The sequence below is a fragment of the Chlorocebus sabaeus genome, chromosome 9 (genome assembly GCF_047675955.1).
Source record: "Chlorocebus sabaeus isolate Y175 chromosome 9, mChlSab1.0.hap1, whole genome shotgun sequence".
Classification (NCBI taxonomy): domain Eukaryota; kingdom Metazoa; phylum Chordata; class Mammalia; order Primates; family Cercopithecidae; genus Chlorocebus; species Chlorocebus sabaeus.
The window spans coordinates 106,124,882-106,147,292 of NC_132912.1; the positions used below are offsets into that span (position 1 = coordinate 106,124,882).

The 22,411-nt window shown below is 42.7% G+C and overlaps 1 protein-coding gene across 1 annotated transcript in view; it reads right to left on the reverse strand.

Annotated features, from left to right (window-relative positions):
- Window positions 1-22,411, reverse strand: part of PCGF6 (polycomb group ring finger 6) — a 46,766-nt gene that overhangs the window by 19,511 nt on the left and 4,844 nt on the right. The window contains exons 6-8 of the mRNA XM_007964007.3: window positions 21,146-21,254; window positions 11,175-11,202; window positions 3,243-3,341 (exon numbers count right to left, since the gene is read on the reverse strand). Of these exons, the coding sequence (XP_007962198.1) occupies window positions 3,243-3,341; window positions 11,175-11,202; window positions 21,146-21,254 (236 nt within the window). The remainder of the gene's footprint in view (window positions 1-3,242; window positions 3,342-11,174; window positions 11,203-21,145; window positions 21,255-22,411) is intronic.

Consider the following 22,411-nt stretch of genomic DNA (forward strand, 5'->3'; position numbering starts at 1 on the left):
ACACACAAACACTTATATAGCCACAGAATAATCCATATACCCAGGAGGGTGTCACTTCTTATTCTATAATAAGGGCAAGTCTTCTGACCTGCTTTTAGAAATAATAGGCTGTTATGTGATCACTCACAATTCTTAATCTAGGAGTCACTAACCAGTTTTATTTCTAACCAAAACCTAAGAATAACCTCAAGTGTGCTGTGGCTACAAGGTAAAAAATAAGTCATTTCTAGTTTTCAGCTGCCATGAGATATAACCAGGATGTGTTAAGCTCAGTTAGAGAAGTCATATTTTATTGGATTTAGTATATATTTAACTACTAGTAAATACTGGTACTAAAAACACTAGCAAACTTTCAGTCACTTTTTTTTCCTTAGTTGGAGTTTCGCTATTGTTGCCCAGGCTAGAGTGCAGTGGTGCCATCTCGGCTCATAGCAACCTCCGCCTCCCGGGTTCAAGCGATTCTCCTGCCTCAGCCTCCCGAGTAGCTGGGATTACAGGCATGTGCCACCGTGCCCAGCTAATTTTATATTTTAGTAGAGATGGAGTTTACCATGTTGGTCGGGCTGGTCTTGAACTCCTGACCTCAGGTGATCCACCTGCCTTGGCCTCCCAAAGTGTTAGGATTACAGGCATAAGCCACCACGTCTGGCCCTTTTCTTTTTTGATATAGAGTCTCCCTCTTGTCGCCCAGGTAGGGGTGTAGTGGCATGGTCTTGACTCACTGCAACCTCCACCTCCCGGGTTCAAGTGATTCTCCTGCCTCAGCCTCCTAAGTAGCCAGGACTACAGGTGTGCACCACTATACCTGGCTAATTTTTGTATTTTTGGTAGAGACAGGGTTTCACCATGTTGGCCAGGCTGGTCTCAAACTCCTGACCTCAAATGATCCACCTGCGTTGGCCTCCCAAAGTGCCGGGATTATACAAGTGAGCCATCGTGCCTAGCCACAATACGCAGTATTTCAGATAAAAATTATTCTTTAAGACTTTACACATGATGGAGAATAACAAAAATGCTTTTTAAATTTGACTAATGAAAAAGCAAAGCTAAATAAATGTGCATTTTTACTAACTGGACCATATAACTAGAACTACGAGTATATTTTACTTTTATGTTCAATGATATATGAAGTTTGAAGCTTCCATCGTACAACAAGAAAATATTACAGCCAGGTGCAGTGGCTCACGCCTGTAATACCAGCACTTTGGGAGGCCGAGGCAGGCAGATCACGAGGTCAGGAGATCGAGACCAGCCTGACCAACAACATGGTGAAACCCCGTCTCTACTAAAAACACAAAAATTAGCCGGGTGTGGTGGCACAGGCCTGTAATCCTAGCTACTTGGGAGCCTGAGGCAGGAGAATCGCTTGAACCCGGGAGGCGGAAGTTGCAGTGAGCTGGGACCGCCCCACTGCACTTCAGCCTGGGCAATAGAGTGAGACTCCGCCTCAAAAAAAAAAAAAGAAAAATATTACATAGCTAGAACAGGAGATCTCTTTTAATCCATAAAAAAACTAATAGGGTCAGCCGGGCACGGTGGCTCATGCCTATAATCCCAGCACTTTGGGAGGCTGAGGTAGGAGGATCACCTGAGGTCAGAAGTTTGAGACCAGCCAGACCAACATGGAGAAACCCCATCTCTACTAAAAATACTAAATTAGCTGGGCATGATGGCACTTGCCTGTAATCCCAGCTACTCAGGAAGGCTGAGGCAGGAGAATCGCTTGAACCCAGGGAGCGGAGGTTGCAGTGAGCCGAGATCATGCCACTGCACTCCAGCCTAGGCGACAGAGTGGAACTCCATCTCAAAACAAAACAAAACAAAACAAAACAAAACAAAAAACTAATAGGGTCCCTATTAGATAAATATATTTCACTTCTCTTAGGTGTCCTGAGCTTTGCTTGTTTTTTTGTTTGTTTGGTTTGGTTTTGAGATGGAGTCTTGCTCTGTCGCCCAGGCTGGAGTGCGGTAGCGCAATCTTGGCTCACTGCAACCTCTGCCTCCCAGGTTCAAGTGATTCTCCTGCCTCAGCCTCCTGAGTAGCTGGGATTACAGGTGCATGCCAGCACCTCCGGCTAATTTTTGTATTTTTAGTAGAGATGGGGTTTCGCCATGTTAGTCAGGCTGGATCTCCTGACCTTGTGATCTGCCCACCTCAGCCTCCCAAAGTTCTGGGATTACAGGCGTGAGCCACTGTGCCTGGTCAAGCTTGCTTGTTATACTTGAACAACTAATAAATGCAAGGATGTCCTATAAAGAAAAGTGGATGATAAGCAATATTTTTCTTTACTACCAAAATGGAAAGAGTTGGAACTGAAGACTCTAATATTTCTCCTATCTTCAGCTTTTCTCTGATACTAATAGATTGCCATCAGTGGCAGTAGGAAATGGATACTAGCCTGGCACAGTGGCTAACTCCTATAATCCTAGTGCTTTGGGAAGCTGAGGCAGGAGGATTAGATGAGGCTTGCAGTTTGAGACCTGCCTGGACAACATAGCAAGACCACAACTCTTAAAAAAAAAAATAAATAAGATGGGCATGGTGGCATGTGCCTCTAGTCCTAACTACTCAGGAGGCTGAGACAGGAGGCAGGATCAACCAAGCCCAGGAAAACCTCAATGATGCAGTGAGCCATGATTGTGTCAATGTACTTCAGCCTGGGCAACAGAAACAGACTGTCTCAAAAAAAGAAAAAAAAAAAAAAAAAAAAAAAAAAAGAAATGGACAGTAAATCAAATGTGATTAGAGCTGGAGGTGTGAATCACTATGTATCGACATTCAATTAGCATTAACAATGTCTAACAATGTCTACAACATCATAAAACAAAAATAATTGCATGAAATCCTAGAGAGTTATTTCTTCAGTGTGCTAAAGGTAATCTCACAACTTTGCCTATTCTTTTTTTTTTTTTTTTTTTTTTTTTTTGAGGCAGAGTCTCGCTGTGTGGCCCAGGCTGGAGTGCAGTGGCCCGATCTCGGCTCACTGCAAGCTCCACCTCCCGGGTTCACGCCATTCTCCCGCCTCAGCCTCCGAGTAGCTGGGACTACAGGCGCCCGCCACCACACCCGGCTAGTTTTTTGTATTTTTAGTAGAGACGGGGTTTCACCGTGTTAGCCAGGATGGTCTCGATCTCCTGACCTCGTGATCCACCCACCTCAGCCTCCCAAAGTGTTGGGATTACAGGCTTGAGCCACCGCGCCCGGCCAACTTTACCTATTCTTTTACATATAAGTACTGTACCTGACAAGCTGGATCAAGACCCATTTTTCTTCTGAGGAATTTTTCTACATGTCCAATAGTTGCTTCTCCTGAAACTCGAACAAACTTCTTTTCCAATGGCTATAAAAATAGATAGATAAAACTATTTTTAGGTTAAATATACCTGTACATGCGTGAGATGTATGTATATATATGTAATGTGTAAACATTAAAGAAAATTTTATAGCAAAGATGATGCAATAGACTCTTGAAAAGACTTACTATGAAGCAAGTTAATATACATATCAGAGAAGAAAAATGGAAATTCTGCTTAGCTTTCCCTTTCTGAAAAGTATGTCAACAATTTTTCTAAATAGGCTTGCTGGTTTATTTTAATGTTTCATTGAAAAAAACAAAACTCAGAGTAAAATTCATTCATTCATTTCAAGTACAGAACTTACACTTCAAAGACACAGAGAAAACACCCAATACCAAATGTCTAAAACAACTTCGAGGCTGGGCATGGTGGTTCATGCCTGCAATCCCAGCACTTTGGGAGGCAGAGGCAGGCAGATCATTTGAGGTTAGGAGTTCAAGACTAGCCTGGCCACCATGGTGAAACCCCATCTCTACCAAAAAAATGCAAAAAAAATTAGCCGGGCATGGTGGCATGCACCTGTAATCCCAGCTATTCAGGAGGCTGAGGCAGGAAAATCACTTGAACCTGGGAGGTGGAGGTTGCAGTGAGCCGAAATCACACCACTGCACTCCAGCCTGGGCGACAGAGCGACACTCCATTTCAAAATAAATATATAATTAAATAAATAAAACAACTTTGTTTCTTCAACATAAAAACTACAAGGGGCCGGGTGAGGTGGCTCACGCCTGTAATCCCAGCACTTTGGGAGACCGAGGCGGGTGGATCACCCGAAGTCAGGAGTTCCAGACCAGCCTGACCAACATAGAGAAACCCTGTCTCTACTAAAAATACAAAATTAGCCAGGCATGGTGGTGCATGCCTATAATCCCAGCTGAGGCAGGAGAATCACTTGAACCTGGGAGGCAGAGGTTGTGGTGAGCCAAGATCGTGCCATTGTACTTCAGTCTAGGCAACAAGAGCAGAACTCTGTCTAAAAAAAAAACAAAAACCAAAAAACAAACAAAAACAAAAACAAAAAACCGCGAGGAAGAAAAAACAAGATGGAGAAGGAATGGCGAGACTAAAAAACATTAAGAGGTGTAAATGACAAACATATTAACCAACTACAATGTATGGACCTTACTGAATCCTGATTGAAAAACTATCAAACTATTTTTATGGGATAATGTAGGAAATTTAAATAGTGCATGAATATTTAATCAAGGGATTATCTGTAGTATCATTATTATGTTGCCATAAACGGATACTTAACATGAATTTATAATTATTGGAGTGGTGTGTACATGGGGAGTTCATGATACTATTCTGCCTACTTTTGTGTAAGTTTAAAAAGTTTCATAATAAAGGGATTTCTTTTTCCTTTTTTTTCTTCTTTTTTGAGACGGAGTCTCGCTATGTCGCCCAGGCTGGAGTGCAGTGGCGCAATCTCAGCTCACTGCTAGCTCCGCCTCCCAGGTTCACACCATTCTCCTGCCTGTCTCCCTACTACAGGCGTGCGCCACCACGCCCAGCTAATTTTTTTTTTTTTTTCAGTAGAGACGGGGTTTCACTGTTAGCCAGGATGGTCTCAATCTCCTGACCTTGTGATCCGCCCGCCTTGGCCTCCCAAAGTGCTGGGATTACAGGTGTGAGCCGCCAGGCCTGGCCATTAATTTAATTTAATTTAATTTAATTTATTAAATTAAATAAATAAAAATGTATTTATTTATTTCACTTTTTATTTTGAGTGAAAAATAAAAAGATCACTATCTAGACATATGTGGCTGGAATGTGGGACACAAGTTTGAGGTGTAGGAGGTGATAAGTAGATGACAGAGTTTGAAAATAAAAATCAATGCTTACCTAGCTCCCATCTCTCTGAGACAACTAAGGATGCTACGACCTCATGCAAATGAAAAGCTGAAGTAATCAGAACTAAACAGTCCCTTTCAGGAAAAGTACAAAGTGTTTTTCTAGGACTTACAGACTGGGAGCCTAGAATGGCTACCCAGGGAACCAAGGTACACATTTGTTCCATGTTACAACACTCAGCTTTCCTATCTGTACAGTAGTTTGTTCTTAAGAACCTTCCCGACTAAAACTCATAGAGTATATATTAGATAGGTATTTTATTTTTCTAGGTGTCTTGGGCTTGCTTGTTATACTTGAGCAACTGATAAATGGTCTGCCCATTATTACCACAGTACAGCATATAGAATAGGTGTTGAGTGTAGGCACTCCAGGCACAGACTACCTGGGCTCAAACTTCCTGGTTCTGCGTAGCTGGGACTACAGGCGCCCGCCACCGCGCCCGGCTAATTTTTTGTATTTTTAGTAGAGACGGGGTTTCACCGTGGTCTCAATCTCCTGACCTTGTGATCCGCCCGCCTCGGCCTCCCAAAGTGCTGGGATTACAAGCGTGCGCCACCGCGCCCGGACTGGTTCTGCCATTTTCTAATAGTGAGTCTTTGGGCAAGTTCCTGAACTTGTCTGTGTCTCTATTTGTAAAATAGATAAAAATAGCACCTGCTTCATACAATTTTATGAAAATAAGTTAATGTATGTAAATAACTAATAAAAATACCTGTCACATAGTAAGCACTGAAGAGTTGTTAGTGTTGTAAGCCATTTGTCTCTAAGATTATTTGTATCATTTTGCTCTTTATGTAAAGGATTTTAACTTTGTTTTCTGTTTTTGAGATGGAGTCTTGCTCTGTCACCCAGGCTGGAGTGCAGTGGTGCAATCGTGGCTCACTGCAACTTCTGCCTTCCAGGTTCAAGTGATTCTCCTGCCTCAGCCTCCCAAGTAGCTGGGACGACATGCGTGTGCCATCACGCTAATTTTTGTATTTTTAGAAACGGGGTTTCACCATGTTAGCCAGGATGGTCTCGATCTCCTGACCTCATGATCCGCCCACCTCGGCCTCCCAAAGTGCTGGGAATACAGGCGTGAGCCACTGCGCCTGACAGATTTTAGCTTTTGAGACGGAGTCTCACTGTCACCCAGGCTGGAGTGCAGTGGTGCGATCTCGGCTCACTGCAACCTCTGCCTCTTGGGTTCAAGTGATTCTCCTATCTCAGCCTCCCAAGTAGCTGGGACTACAGGCACCTGCCACCACGTCTGGCTAATTTTATATTTTTAGTAGAGATGGGGTTTCATCATATTGGTCAGGCTGGTCTCAAACTCCTGACCTCAGGTGATCCACCTGCCTTGGCCTCCCAAAGTGCTGGGATTACAGGCATGAGCCACCGCACCCGGCCCCAATTTCTTAAACCCAGTAAAAAATGATTTTATTGTTTTATAGGGCTGTCATTACCAAAAGAGAAAACTAAAACAAAATTTTCATGAAAAAAATGTAACCAGTGATGGGCTCAAACAAAAATTCTAACATAAGCATATACATATATATGTTTTTGAGATGGAGTTTCCCTCTTGTTGCCCAGGCTGGAGTGGAATCACAGGGTCTTGGCTCACTGCTACCTCTGCCTCCCGGGTTCAAGTGATTCTCCTGCCACAGCCTCCCAAGTGGCTGGGATTATAGGCGCGAGCCACCACACTAATTTTTGTATTTTCAGTAGAGACAGGGTTTCACCATGTTGGGGAGGCTGGTTTCAAACTCCTGACCTCAGGTGATCCGCCCACCTCGGCCTCCCAAAGTGCTGGGATTATAGGTGTGAGCCACCGTGCCCAGTCAGTTTTTTTGTTGTTTGTTGTTGAGAAAGAGTCTCCCTCTGTCACCCGGGCTGGAGTGCAGTGGCGCGATCTTGGCTCACTGCAAACTGCCTCCTGAGTTCACGCAATTCTCCTGCCTCAGCCTCCCAAGTAGCTGGGACTACAGGCACCTGCCACCATGCCCGGCTAATATAGTAGAGATGGGGTTTCATCATGTTAGCCAGGATGGTCTCTATCTCCTGGCCTCGTGATCCGCCTGCCTCAGCCTCCCAAAGTGCTGGGATTACAGGTGTGAGCCACCGTGCCCGGCCTGTTTTTTTGTTTGTTTGTTTGTTCTGAGATGAAGTTTTGCTCTATTGCCCAGGCTGGAGTACAGTGGCGCAATCTCAGCTCACCGCAGCCTCTGCCTCCAGGGTTCAAGCAATTCTCCTGCCACAGCCTCCTGAGTACCTGGGATTACAGGCATGCATCACTATACCAGGCTAATTTTTGTATTTTCAGTGGAGACAGGGTTTCCCCATGTTGCTCAGGCTGGTCTCAACTCCTAACTTCAAGTGATTCTCCCGTCGTGGTCTCCTAAAGTGCTGGGATTACAGGTGTTAGCCACCACACCTGGCCAAGCATATATTGTTTCAACCAGATACATTTTTATATCCCCAAAATGTTTACACTAAGCAAATTACAAACAATGCTTCTATTCAAAGTTTCTACTGAATCTTGGCTTACGTATTAAAAAAAAATTCAACAGCTTTATTGAGATGTAAATTCACATACCATTAAATTCACCCTTTAAAAGTGTACAATTAAACGGATTTTAGTACATCTACAAAATTTTGCAACCATCACTGCTATGTAATTTCAGAATATTTTCATTACCCTAAAAAGAAGCCTGGCTGGGCAAGGTGGCTCACACCTGTAAATCCCAGCACTTTGGGAGACTGAGGCGGGTGGATCACCTGAGGTTAGGAGTTCGAGACCAGCCTGGCTAACATGGTGAAACTCCGTTTCTACTAAAAATACAAAAAATTAGCTGGGTGTGGTGGGGCACACCTGTAATCTCAGCTACTTGGGAGGCTGAGGCAGGAGAATTGCTTGAACCCAGGAGGCAGAGGTTGCAGTGAGCCCAGATCGTGCCATTTCCCCCGAGTGGTTGACAGAGCAAGACTCCGTCTACAAAAAAAAAAAAAGAAAGAAAAAAGAAACCTGTACCTCTTGGCAGTCACTCCCCATTCAGCCTCTTCCCCAAGTCTCTCCAACCACTAATCTGTTTTCTGCTCCTGTGGATTTTCTTGTTCTGCACATTTCAGATAAATGAAATCATATAATATGTGGATGGCCTTTTGTGACTGGCTTCTTTTCCTTAGCATCATGTTTTCAATGTTTACCCATGTCAGACCATGTATCAGCACTTCGTTCCTTTTTACTGTCAAATAATACTCTATTATATGGAAATAGAACATTTTGTTTATCCATTCATCAGTGAATAGGTAATATACGTTGTTTTCAATTTGGGGTTATTATAATGTTTTTTGAGATGGAGTTTCACTCTTTTGCCCAGGCTGGAGTGAAGTGACATGATCTCAGCTCACTTCGCCGAGTTTTCCACTCTCCCGGTTCAAGTGATTCTCTTGCCTCAGCCTCCGGAGTAGCTGGGCCTGGCTAATTTTTGTATTTTTAGTAGAGATAGGGTTGTGGCATGTTGGCCAGGATAGTCTCGTACTCCTGACCTCAAGCAATCCACTCGCCTTGGGCTCCCAAAGCACTAGGATTACAGGCATGACCCAATGTCCCCAGCCCAATTTGGGGTTATTATTTAAAAAATTATATTTTTCAAATCAAATACAAATAATGTGTATACAATGTAATTAACTTATACGTCCCTTGAGTTACTTTTATCAATAGGTTTCATCTGTAGGTTTATTCTTCATCTCTTTCCTTTTTAATTTATTTGCTGAAGAAACAGAATTGGTTGTCATATAGTTTTCCACTATCTTGATCTGGCTTATTATATTCCTACAGTTCACTTAATATATCTCTCTCTATTTTTTTTTGAGACGGAGTCTCGCTGTGTCGCCCAGGCTGGAGTGCAGTGGCACAATCTCGGCTCACTGCAAGCTCTGCCTCCCAGGTTCATGCCATTCTCCTGCCTCCACCTCCAGAGTAGCTGGGACTACAGGCGCCCGCCACCACGCCTGGCTAATTATTTTTGCATTTTTAGTAGAGACAGGGTTTCACCGTGTTAGCCAGGATGGTCTCGATCTCCTGACCTCATAATCCGCCCACCTCGGCCTCCCAAAGTGCTGGGATTACAGGCATGAGCCACTGCGCCCAGTCTAATACATCTCTTTGTCCCCTGTATTTCTTGTAAATTAGTAATTAAATCTAGAAGCATAATCACCTTCCTATATGTTTTGGCAAGAACCCTTCAAGGTGATATTGCTATCATGTTTTTTCATGTGTGAGAATCACAGCTATATATTCTGGGTTGCACATGTGTTTTTGAGGAAGCAGTAGACTAATACTTTATCTCTTCTTTTAAGACAGTCTTACTCTGTCACCTAGGCTAGAGTGTAGTGACACAATCACAGCTCACTGCAGCCTCAATCTCCCAGGTTCACGTGATCCTGCCACCTTAGCTTCCTGAGTAGCTGGAACTATAGGCCCATGTCATCATGCAGAGCTAACGTTTTTATTTTTTATAGAGACAGGGTATTCCTATGTTGCCCAGATTGGTCTCGAACTCCTGGCTCCAAGCAATCCTCCTACATTGGTCTCCCAAAGTACTGGGATTACAGATGTGAGCCAATGAACCTGGCCTAATATTTCAATTCATTCTCTAGTTCTTTCTTCATGAGGTTTTAAAACTCTTTTGGACTGACTACTGCAAGTTATTAGACAGACATCTTCAGGGAACACTGGTAGCATATATCCCTGTGCTTAAACCATACAAAAACCTATCTGCCACTATCCCACCCACCACATGGCTACGAGAATTTCCTAAAGCTAAACACCACCAGTTTGATGTTTTGCAACTTAGAAGAGGTTCAATGCTATCAATAATCACGGGGATTTATGTTCGGATGTAGTGGCTCACACCTGTAATCCCAGCACTTTGGGAGGCCCAGGTGGGTGGGTCACTGGAGGTCAGGAGTTTGAGAATAGCCTGGCCAACATGGTGAAACGCCGTCTCTACTAAAAATACAAAACTAGCCAGGTGTGGTGGTTCATGCCTATAATCCCAGCTACTCAGGAGGCTGAGGCTGGGTTCAAGAATGGCTTGAACCCAGAAGGCGGAAGTTGCAGTGACCCAAGATTGCGCCACTGCACTCCAGCCTGGGCAACAGAGGAAGACTCCATATTAAAAAAAAAAAAAAAATTGTGGGGACTTAAAACTGCATTCCCTCTATCACATCAGTCTCTGAGACACATGTATAATATGCTTCATCCAGAGAATTACCTATCAATTCCTATGCTTTAATTCATGTCTCTGAGCTAGTGTGTTCATAAAACAGTACAGTATATCCAACTAGGTATAATTCACCTAATTTTCAGTACGGGCTCGACAAAGTCACTGAAAATCTGAACAGATCAAAGTCACCTATTCCTTGTATATTTACCTCCCAAGTAACTATAAGGTCTGATTTACGCCTTTTTTAAAAGTTACCTTTTCCTGATGACTCGCATTATAGTAGTAACACTGTATACAATGGTACCTGTGATTTTGGAATCTTTAAATCAACTCTGAACTTAAATATGTTACAAAGGAGTTCATTCTTACCTCTAAAACTTCAGTGAATAATTGAAGTAACAAGTAGGGCAAGATAACTTGAGCAAAAAATGTTACATGCAAATAAAATTTTAAGCTCACATTAACTCAAAATGCCAACTATGCAAAAAATGTTTTGAGACATTTTTTATCACCAAATTAACATAGCATTTGGATTTAGTTTTAAAAAGTATTCACTTAATTTTCCTTAGACTACCGTTCTGAATGAACAAATTCCTACTTAATAACTTTTATTCATAAATCTATAAAATATTATTAAATGTACTTCATATTTAAGTAACTTTATACAATCTCCATTTGGCTGCTAATGTGACTCGAATTTGTGTGCTACAGAGTCCTCTTGTGAAATGAATGAAAAAAAAAAAAGTAAAATACCTTAAAATGTCCCGTGCCTTCATTAGCACTGAAAAATGAGAGCAAAATTAATCAATATTTAATACTTTAAGCTATATGTTTAATCATAAAACAACATATATATTTGAGAAACATCAATTCATTGTAATTCTAAAACACGGTCACCTGAAGTTTTATGAAATAAACAAATGTAATTGTCATTTCTGCCACCTAGTGGTTAAGGCAAAGGCAGTTTTATGCAGTATTTTACACTACTTTCTATACTTAATTTTAGAAGTTAAAAGTATATTCTTTGTTATTTGATGGAAAATATGAGAATTTACTTACTTCTTCCAGCTTTATTAGGGGATAATAGACAAATTAAAATTGTGTATATCTATAGGTTTTAAGATGCATATATACCGTAAACTAATAAAATCAAGCAAAATAATATATTCATCAGCTCACATACTATTTTACTGTAGTGAGAACATTTAGGATCTACTCATCAATTTTCAAGTATATAATACATTATTAACTGTAGTCATCATGATGTACAGTAGATCTCCAGGAAAAAGTATATTCTTAAATATCAGATTCCCCCTCATCCTGCATTTAGCATCCTAACATTTTACAGCTTAAAGTCTGATTTCATGTTTGTTTTTCTTTTAATCATAATTAATGTGATTTTTCTCTCTATAGTAATGTTTACAATATAAAATTTCTTACAAGAAGGCTGCTCTGCTTCCTATTGCTTTTCTTGCAGAATAATTACCTGGACATAATTTTACTGTTTCCTTTTCACCTAGAAGCCTACAGATTTCTTGGTTAAATCAATTACTTTTAAGCCATGAGGGAGACAAGGGGATCTAACTTTTTGTTGAGAAAGTACTATGTGCCAGGCATTGAATTAGGTATTCATATATTGTGCATGTTTTTCATTTAGTTCTCACAATAGCCCTGCTAATCAGGTATTAGTACCCCTTTCTACAGATGAAAAAAAATTAAGCTCACAGAGGTCATAACTTGCTTTGGGTCACACAGAGCTGGTAGGTAATAAACTGAAATTCAAACTCAGGTATGCCTAACATCAAAGCCAATATTTTCTTCCTTATGTTGTGAAGATTAGACAAGTTCACAATTGCATCATTTCCAAAGTATTCTTTTTCTTTCATTTTTTTTTTTTTAAAGACATAGGGTCTTGCTCTATCACCCAGGCAGGAGTGTAGTGGCTCACTGCAGCTTCAACCTTCTGGGCTTAAGTGAACTTCTTGCCTTAGCCGACCTGAGTAGCTGGGAGTACAGATATGTGCCACCATGCATGGCTAATTAAAAAAAAAAAAAAAAATTAAGAGATAGGGTCTCACTATGTTGGCCAGGCTGGTCTCAAAACTCCTGGCCTCAAGCCATCCTCCTGCCTTAGCCTCCCTGTGTACTGGAATTACAGGTGTGAGCCACCACACCCAGACTCCAAAGCACTCCAGCCTGGGCAACAGAGCAAGACTCCGTCTCCAAAAAAAAAAAAAAAATTAAAAAAATAAATAAAGAGAAAAAAGTAAGAGAGATACAGAAATATATAATTTATATATTACAAATAAACCTATAAATGATTTATTTTATATATTATATCAATATATAAATGTAAACTGTAAATCCGTAAATATACATATAAATATAAAATATACACATAAATAGAATGCTAAATTATCTTAGTTATAAAATAAAACATCCCATTCATTATAAGAATTATCTCTGTAGAATACACGGTACATGGGCATCAGCCCCTGCCTGAATATCAAAAGACAGCTTAACTGACAAGTCAGCAATTTCATTTGCGGGTGACTTTCTTAGAAATTGCTTGCTTGCGGCCGGACGCGGTGGGTCACGCCTGTAATTGCAGCACTCTGGGAGGCCGAGGTAGGTGGATCACATGAGCTTGGGAGTTTGAGACCTGCCTGGCCAACATAGTAAACCTCCGTCTCCACTAAAAATACAAAAATTAGCCAGGCATGTTGGCACATGCCTATAATCCTAGCTACTCGAGGGGCTGACGCAGGAGAATCACTTGAACCTGGGAGGTGGAGGTTGCAGTAAGCCAAGGTCGTGCCACTGCACTCCAGCCTGGATGACAGAGCCAGACTCCATCTCAAAAACACACAAAAAATTACTTGCTTCCACTTAATCAAACATGCTTCACCCAGTAACATATACCTAGTAGTCATAGTTTTGTTTTCTGATATTGTGAATCAGACCAATTTTTCTTTTACTTGGTAGCCCTTTAAAGATTTTAAACTAATTTGAGGGACTTACCATTGCTTTATTTCCAAATGAAATATTTTTGTTCCTTCTGCTACCATATAGGACATATTTTCAAACTTTTACCATTCTGGTTATACCTGTTTACCAATCTCTCTCTTAAAATATGGTATCCAGAGCTGAACACAATACTCAATACTAGGGTAGTCTAGAGTGGCATACTACTCTCGGGTTTACTAAACACCACTGAGCTTAAAATGGCATTAAATTTTTGCTGTATCACACATCTCATTAAACCCCATTTTCTTTGGTATGCAGGTTTATGTATTATAGCACCATGGACCACTTAACTTTTATTTTTGAATGACCCTGCATTATTTTAGTAGACATATTGATAATAATTTAGACTTAAGAATATCATATGTTGATTCTTACAACAGTCCTTTGAGTTGCTATTGTAACCTCCAGTTTAGAAATACAGAAACTGATGATCAGTTCAGAGAAGTCACATCCCAGGGGTTACCTACCCTGAGTTAGTCTTCAAAACCTATACTCTTTTGACATACCATGAGGTCTGTCTCGGGTTATTTCTTTTTATAATCTACTTTACACATAGAAACTATAGAACAGAAAGGATAAGAGACTATCTTAAGATCATAAAGCCGGGCATGGTGGCTCACGCCTGTAATCCCAGCACTTTGGGATGCCGAGGTGGGTGGATAACCTGAGGTCAGGAGTTTGAGACCAGCCTGACCAACAAGGAGAAACCGCATCGCTACTAAAAATATAAAATTAGCTGAGCGTGGTAGTGCATGCCTGTAATCCCAGTTACCCGGGAGGCTGAGGCAGGAGAATTGCTTGAACCCAGGAGGCAGAGGTTGCAGTGAGCTGAGATCATGCCACTGCACTCCCGCCTTGACAACAAGGGCAAAACTCTGTCTCAAAAAAAAAAAAAAAAAAAAAATCGGTCAGGTGCAGTGGCTCACACTAGTAATCCCAGTACTTTGGAAGGCCAAGGCAGGTGGATCATGAGGTCAAGAGATGGAGACCATCCTGACTAACATGGTGAAACCCCATCTCTACCAAAAATACAAAAACATTAGCCGGGCGTGGTGGCAGGCGCCTGTAGTACCAGCTACTCTGGAAGCTGAGGCAGGAAAATGGCATGAACCCGGGAGGTGGAGCTTGCAGTGAGCCGAGATCATGCCTCCAGCCTGGGCAAGACAGTGAGACCCCACCTCAAAAAAGAAAAAAAAGACCATAAAACATGCATACTCTGTTGGGCACAGTGGTTCACGCCTGTAATCCCAATACTTTGGGAGACCAAGGTGGGTAAATCACCTGAGGTCAGGAGTTCGAGACCAGCCTGGCCAACATGATGAAACTCCATCTCTACTAAACATATAAAAACTTAACCGGGTATGGTGGCATGCACCTGTAATCCCAGCTACTCGGGAGGCTAAGGCAGGAGAATCGCTTAAACCCCAGAGGCAGAGGTTGCAGTGAGCTGAGATCGCACCACTGCACTCCAGCCTGGGCAAAAAGAGTGAAACTCTGTCTCAAAAAAAAAAAAAAAAAAATGCATACCCAATTTAGGGGAGAAATCTAATTTCATATTCCAGTAACTGAAAAATCAGTGCAGAGGCTGAACCCACCTCAATGTTTTTCCTCCTCCAAGTCAAGCAGAGTCAAGCACTGAACCAAATTTGCCTTTGTGCTTCCATCAGACTAAAACTCCCCTTGTCCTGTCATGAAAACAGTTTCCTACGGGTTACCCCCAATAGCCTAACTTTTGTGGTAACATAAATGCTTTTCCATGTAATAAAAAGTTAGGGTAAGGTGCAGTGGCTCACGCCTGTAATCCCATCACTTTGGGAGGCCTAGGTGGGTCGACTGCGTGAGCCAGGAGTTCAAGACCAGCTTGGGCAACATGGTAAAATATTAGCTGGGCATGATGGTGTGTGCCTATAGTCCAAGCTGCTCAGGAGGCTGAAACGAGAGGACTGCTTGAGTGTAGGAGGCAGAGGCTGCAGCAACCCAAGATCGCGCTACTGCAATCCAGCCTGGGCAGCAGAGAAAGACCCTGTCTCAAGGAAGAAAAAAAAAAAGATAAAGGACCATATTATGAGGTATACTGAATACCCATCATAATCAACAATTTCTAAGATTCAATTTTTATTTACACAGCAGGACCTTAATATATACCTTATGAGGCCGGGTGCAGTGGCTCACGCCTGTAATCCCAGCACTTTGGGAGGCCGAGGCAGGCGGATCACGAGGTCAGGAGTTCGAGACCAGCCTGGCCAACATGGTGAAACCCCACCTCTACTAAAAATTCAAAAATTAGCTGGGCGTGGAGGAGGGCACCTGTAATCCCAGCTACTCGGGAGGTTGAGGTGGCAGAATTGCTTGAAACCGGAAGGCGGAGGTTGCAGTAAGCTGAGATCATGCCACTGCCCTCCAGCCTGGGCAACAAGAGCAAAATTCTGTCTCAAAACACACACACACACACATACACACACACACACACACACACACCCCTTATGAGGCCGGGTGCAGTGGCTCACGCCTGTAACCCGAGCACTTTGGGAGGCTGAGGCAGGCGGATCATGAGGTCAAGAGTTCGAGACCAGTTCGAGACCAGCCTGGCTAACAGGGTGAAACCCTGCCTCTACCAAAAATACAAAAAAAAAAGAAAAATTAGTCAGGCATGGTGGTGTGCGCCTGTAATCCCAGCTACTTGGGAGCTGAGGCAGGAGAACTGCTTTAACCCAGGAGGCAGAGGTTGCAGTGAGCCGAGATTGTGCTGCTACATGCCAGCCTGCGTGACAAAGCAAGACTCTGTCTCGGGAGGAAAAAAAAAACATATATATATATATACACACACACACACACACACATATATATATAAAAAAATAAATAAAATATATACTTTACATAATATACCTTATGAATAAACAAAAGCAATTTATTCAAGGTTATAAAGCTAGAAAACAGCTGAGCTAGGACTTAAATCCAGAACTCCTATTCCAAGGTAGGGCTTTTTCCTCTATAGCAGGGAATGTGTTAATAATGGAACAACTTTGGTAATGGTAATGACTGCCTTGAGCATTATGGTCAAGTCTCACTCCGGAAAGCCTGCTATGATTAATTATTGATTTTTGCTACAAGTAAAGAAAGAAATGGTGGCACACCTATCACATGTTTACCATCGTTGTATTACAATATCTGACTTTTCAAAAAAGGTATAAAAAGTGGATCCGGCCGGGCGCGGTGGCTCAAGCCTGTAATCCCAGCACTTTGGGAGGCCGAGACGGGCGGATCACGAGGTCAGGAGATCGAGACCATCCTGGCTAACACGGTGAAACCCCGTCTCTACTAAAAATACAAAAAACTAGCCGGGCGAGGCGGCGGGCGCCTGTAGTCCCAGCTACTCGGGAGGCTGAGACAGGAGAATGGCGGGAACCCGGGAGGTGGAGCTTGCAGTGAGCTGAGATCCGGCCACTGTACTCCAGCCTGGGCGGCAGACCGAGACTCCGTCTCAAAAAAAAAAAAAAAAAAAAAAAAAAAAAGTGGATCCAAGTTCTTGCTGTGGATTAGTGGAAAATGTTACATTTCTCCAAAATAATTTTTTTTTAAGACAGGGTCTTGCTCTTGTCACCCAACCTGGAATGCAGTGGTGCAATCAAGGCTCACTGCAGCCTCAAACTCCCAGGCTCAGTCGATCCTCCCCATCAGCCTCCCTAGTAGAATGGACTACAGGTGCACGCCACCATGGCCAGTTAATTTTCTTTTTGTATTTTTTTGTAGAGACAGGGTTTTACCATGTTGCCCAGGCTGGTGTCCAGCTCCTGGACTCAAGCGGTCCTCCTACCTCTGCTTCCCAAAGTGCTAGTATTACAGACATGAGCCATCATGCCTGGCTCTCAAAGTAATTTTTTAAAAATATAATTCCTTAAGTTAGGTGCGGTGGCTCACACCTGTAATCTCAGCACTTTGGGAGGCCAAGGTGGGTGGATCACCTGAGGTCAGGAGTTCAAGACCAGCCTGACTGACACGGCGAAACCCTGTCTCTACTAAAAATAGAAAATTAGCCGGGCATGGTGGCAGGCACCTGTAACACCAGCTATTCGGGAAGCCGAGGCAAGAGAATCGCTTGAACCCGGAAGGTGGAGGTTGCGGTGAGCCGAGACGGCGCTATTGCACTCTAGCAAGGGCAACAAGAGTGAAACTCCATCTCAAAAAAAAAAAAAAAAAAAAAAATACTTTTAATTTTCTTTTTTCTTTTCTTTGAGACGGAGTTTCGCTCCTGTCGCCCCCAGATTAGAGTGCAATGGCGCTATCTGGGCTCACCACAACCTCTGCCTCCTGAGTTCAAGTGATTCTCCTGCCTTGGCCTCCCAAATAGCTGGGACTAAAGGCACGCACCACCATGCCTGGCTAATTTTTGTATCTTTTGTTTGTTTTTGTTTTTTCGAGACGAAGTTTGGCCCTTGTTGCCCAGGCTGGAGTGCAGTGGTGTGATCTCGGCTCACTGCAACCTCTGCCTCTTGGGTTCAAGTGATTCTCTTCCCTCAGCCTCCTGAATAGCTGGGATTACAGGTGCACGCCACCACATCCGGCTAATTTTTTTTTTTTTTTTGTATTTTTAGTAAAGACAGGTTTCACCATGTTGGCCAGGCTGGTCTCCAACTCTTGACATCAAGTAATCTGCCCACCTTGGCCTCCCAGAGTGCTGGGATTACAGGCAAGAGCCACTGCGTCCGGCCAATTCTTTCTAATTTTCAAATTTTAATTAGCTAGTTATTAAAAGATATTACTCCAGCTTTCTTTTGATTAGTATGAAAACAAAACAAAAGTCACACTGTCACATGTGTAAAAATTCAAACACAATGGCAAGTAAGACTTTTTCCCATCCTAGAGTCATAGACTCCAGTGTCACCTCCTAGGGACATTGCCATTAATATGTTCTTTTTTTTTTTTTTTTTGTTCCAGCAGTGTCTTTCTCTGTCACCCACGCTGGAGTGCAGTGGCACAATCTCAGCTCACTGCAACCTCCGCCTCCCAATTCAAGCAATTCTCCTGCCTCAGCCTCCCAAGTAGCTGGAATCACAGGTGTGTGCCACCACACCTAGCTAATTTTTTATGTTTTTGGTAGAAACAGTGTTTCACCATGTTGGCCAGGCTGGTCTCAAACTCCTAATCTCAAGTGATCCACCCACCTCGGCCTCCCCAAGTGCTGGGATTAAAAGAGTGAGCCACTGCGCCCGGACTTTTTTTTTTTTTTTCCAGACAGAGTTTCACTCTCATTGTCCAGGATGGAGTGCAATGACACGATCTTGGGTTACTGCAACCTCTGCCTCCCAGGTTCAAGCGATTCTCCCACCTCAACCTCCCAAGTAGCTGGGACTACAGGCACCCGCCACAACACCTGGCTCATTTTTGTATTTTTAGTAGAGACAGGGTTTCATCATGTTGGTCAGGGTGATCTTGAACTCCTGACCTTAGGTAATCTGCCCGCCCTGGCCTCCCAAAGTGCTGGAATTACAGGCATAAGCCACCATGCCCGGCCAATATGTTCTTATATGGCCTTTCAGGAATGGTCTGTGCACATAAAAAGTATACGTGTACGTGCATATTTTCCACCATCCTCTTTTTAGAAAACTTAAGTAAGCACATGGTACGTGTGCTTGCCTTTCTGCACCTTGCTTTTCCCACTTAATACATCTTGGAGATTATTCCACATCATCACACACATTATTATATTAGTGCATATTCATGTATGGACATATCATTATTTAACCTACTCCCTTATAGAGATATAAATTGTAACACTCTTTAATAGTAGAAATTGCTGGATTAAAATTTGGAATTACATGATTTCTTCTAATTTTTCCAAAGGGATCTTTATGTCATTATCATGAACCACTACTATGGGCTTCTTGGGGACATAAGAAATGTCTCTTGCCTTTTAGGGGTTCTTAATATCAGTTGAGAGCACAAAGTGAATATACAAGGAGATAAATACGACAAAGCACACGCTAGATAATAAATGATACAAGCAGCCCAGAGTTATAAAGAGATGACTGAGAAGTAAAATAGTCAACAGTGATACAACATGAGAAATCTAGATTTTTCCAAGAAAGGCATTTTAGTTTACTGTGCCAGCCAGTTAAGCGTTTGAAAACTACAGTTTGATACATGCCAACTCTGGGACCATGACAGTCTGTTTAACATTGCTGCACTAAAATGGAATACACCATATGCTACAGTGTTTGAAAGAAGCAATTTATTCTAATTAGAAAAGTATCTAGCTGGGCACGGTGGCTCACTTCTGTAATCCAAACACTTTGGGAGGCTGAGGTGAGTGGATCACCTGAGGTCAGGAGACCAGCTTGGCCAACATGGCAAAACCCTGTCTCTACTAAAACTACAAAAATTAGCCAGGCGTGGTGGCATGTGCCTGCAGTCCCAGCTACTCTGGAGGCTGAGGCAGGAGAATCCCTTGAACCTGGGAGGCAGCGGTTGCAATGAGCTGAGATTGCGCCACTGCACTCCAGCCTAAGCGACAGAGTAAAATTCTGTCTCCAAAACAGAATTTGGCAAAATCAACTAAAGTTGAAGAGGAACATACCCTAAGACTGAGTAAAACTACACTCGTGGAGAACTATCTATCTCACATATACACAGGAGATACACATGAATATGTTTACAGCAATATTGTTTACAATAGCAACAAGTAAATAAACCAGCAAACCTGGAAACAACCTAAATATTCAACAGAACAGGAAAAGATAAGAAATAATATATTCATTTTAATGGAATGCCAGATAATGGTAAAAATGAATGAACTAGAGCTATATATTTCAACAGGGATGAATCACACAATACTGAGTGAAAAGTATACCATTTCAAGTTTGGCAAAAACAATACTACATACTGCTCAGGAATAGATATACAAGTGGCAACCACATGAAAAAAAAAAAAGGCATGGGAATGACAAACACTTTTTTTTGTTTTTGAGACAGAGTCTCACTTTGTCACCCAGACTGGAGTGCAGTGGCACCATCTTGAGTCACTTCAACCTCCACTGCCTGGTTTCAAATGATTCTCCTGCCTCAGCCTCCTGAGTAGCTGGGATTATAGGCACCTGCCACCATGCCTGGCTAATTTTTGTATTTTTAGGAGAGACAGGGTTTCACCATGTTGGTCAGGCTGGTCTTGAACTCCTGAACTCGTGATTTGTCCGCCTCAGCCTCCCAAAGTGCTGGGATTACAGGCATAAGCCACCATGCCCAGTCTTTTTTTTTTTTGAGACAGAGTTTTGCTCTTGTTGCCTGGGCTGGAGTGCAATGGCATCATCTTGGCTCACTGCAACCTCTGCCTCCCAGGTTCAAGCTATTCTCCTGCCTCAGCCTCCCGAGTAGTTGGGATTACAGGTGCCCGCCACCACGCCCAGCTAATTTTTTTGTATTTTTAGTAGAGATGGGGTTTCGCCATGTTAGCCAGGCTGGTCTCAAACTCCTGACCTCAGGTGATCCACTTGCCTCAGCCTCCCAAAGTGCTGGGATTACAGGCGTAAGCCACTGCACCCGACCCTTTACACCTTTTTCTAATTATTTCTAATATTCAATTATTTCATAATTCTCAAAGGGGATGTCAGAAAAACTTGATTTTACCTGAATTCAGAACGATTTCTGTTAGGACTTTTAACATTCTTTATTTTAAGTTAAAAGGCAGATTTTTAGGGTACTCACCCAATGAACTCCAGTAATAAAGACATATCAAGTTCTGGTGGAATACGAAACACTGATTCTAGGACTTTTTTAGATCTTCCTTTGCTTGAAGCGACTGGCTGTGGAACAGCTATTTAATAGTTAAACAAAAATGTTAATTAAGAATAAAAATGTCATAAATTGAGATCTTTGGAAAAATAACTACACAAGTATTGTAACTATGTTGGGTATTTAAAAGATCATGAAGCACTCAATCTCCCTGTCTTCAATGACATCAGCTAATCTGTCAAAGCCAGTGCAATGAGAGGCAAGCCTGGGGACCACTCCACAATGGAAGGCAAACATGTGGCTGGCTTATTAGGGCCGCAGAGAGAGCTCATCAGAACAGCAACATGTGTAGACAACCCTGCATAAGCACTACTATGTGCCAGGGCTCATACTTAGCACTTCACATGCATCATCTCATTCGTCCTTACTATAGTCCCATGATACAGGTACCAGTGCTACTCTTTTTTTCTTCCTTAACTAATAAAGAAACTGAGACGGCCAGTCACCATGGCTCATGCCTGTAATCCCAATCCTTTGAGAGGCTGAGGTGGGTGGATCACCTGAGGTCAGGAGTTCAAGATCAGCCTGGCCAACATCGTGAAACCCCATCCCTACTAAAAATACAAAAATCAGCCAGGCATGGTGGCATGTGCCTATAATTCCAGCTATTTGGGAGGCTGAGACAGGAGGATCGCTTGAGACTGGAAGGTGGAGGTTGTAGTGAGCCAAGATCATGCCATTGCACTCCAGCTTAGGCGACGAGAGTGAAACTCCGTCTCAAAAAAAAAAAAGAAACTGAGGCTTAGAGAGAATAAGCAATATGTGTAAGGTCACCCAGGTAACTAAGTCACAGAACCAGGATTTAGGCCAACCAAGGTGGTTCACCCCTGTAATCCCAGCACTTTGGGAGGCCGAGGTGGGTGGATCACCTGAAGTCAGGAGTTTGGAACCAGCCTGGTCAACATGGTGAAACCCCATCTCTACTAAAAATACAAAAAAAATTAGCCAGGTGTGAGGGCACATGCCTGTAATCCCAGCTACTCGGGAGGCTAAGGCAGGAGAATTGCTTGAACCTGGGAGGCGGAGGTTGCAGTAAGCCAAGATCACGCCACTGCACTCCAGCCTGTGCAGCAGACCGAGATTCCATCTCATTAAAAAAAAAAAAAAGCAAAAAGCCAGGCATGGGGGCTCACGCCTATAATCCCAGCACTTTGGGAGGCCAAGGTGGGCGGATCACCT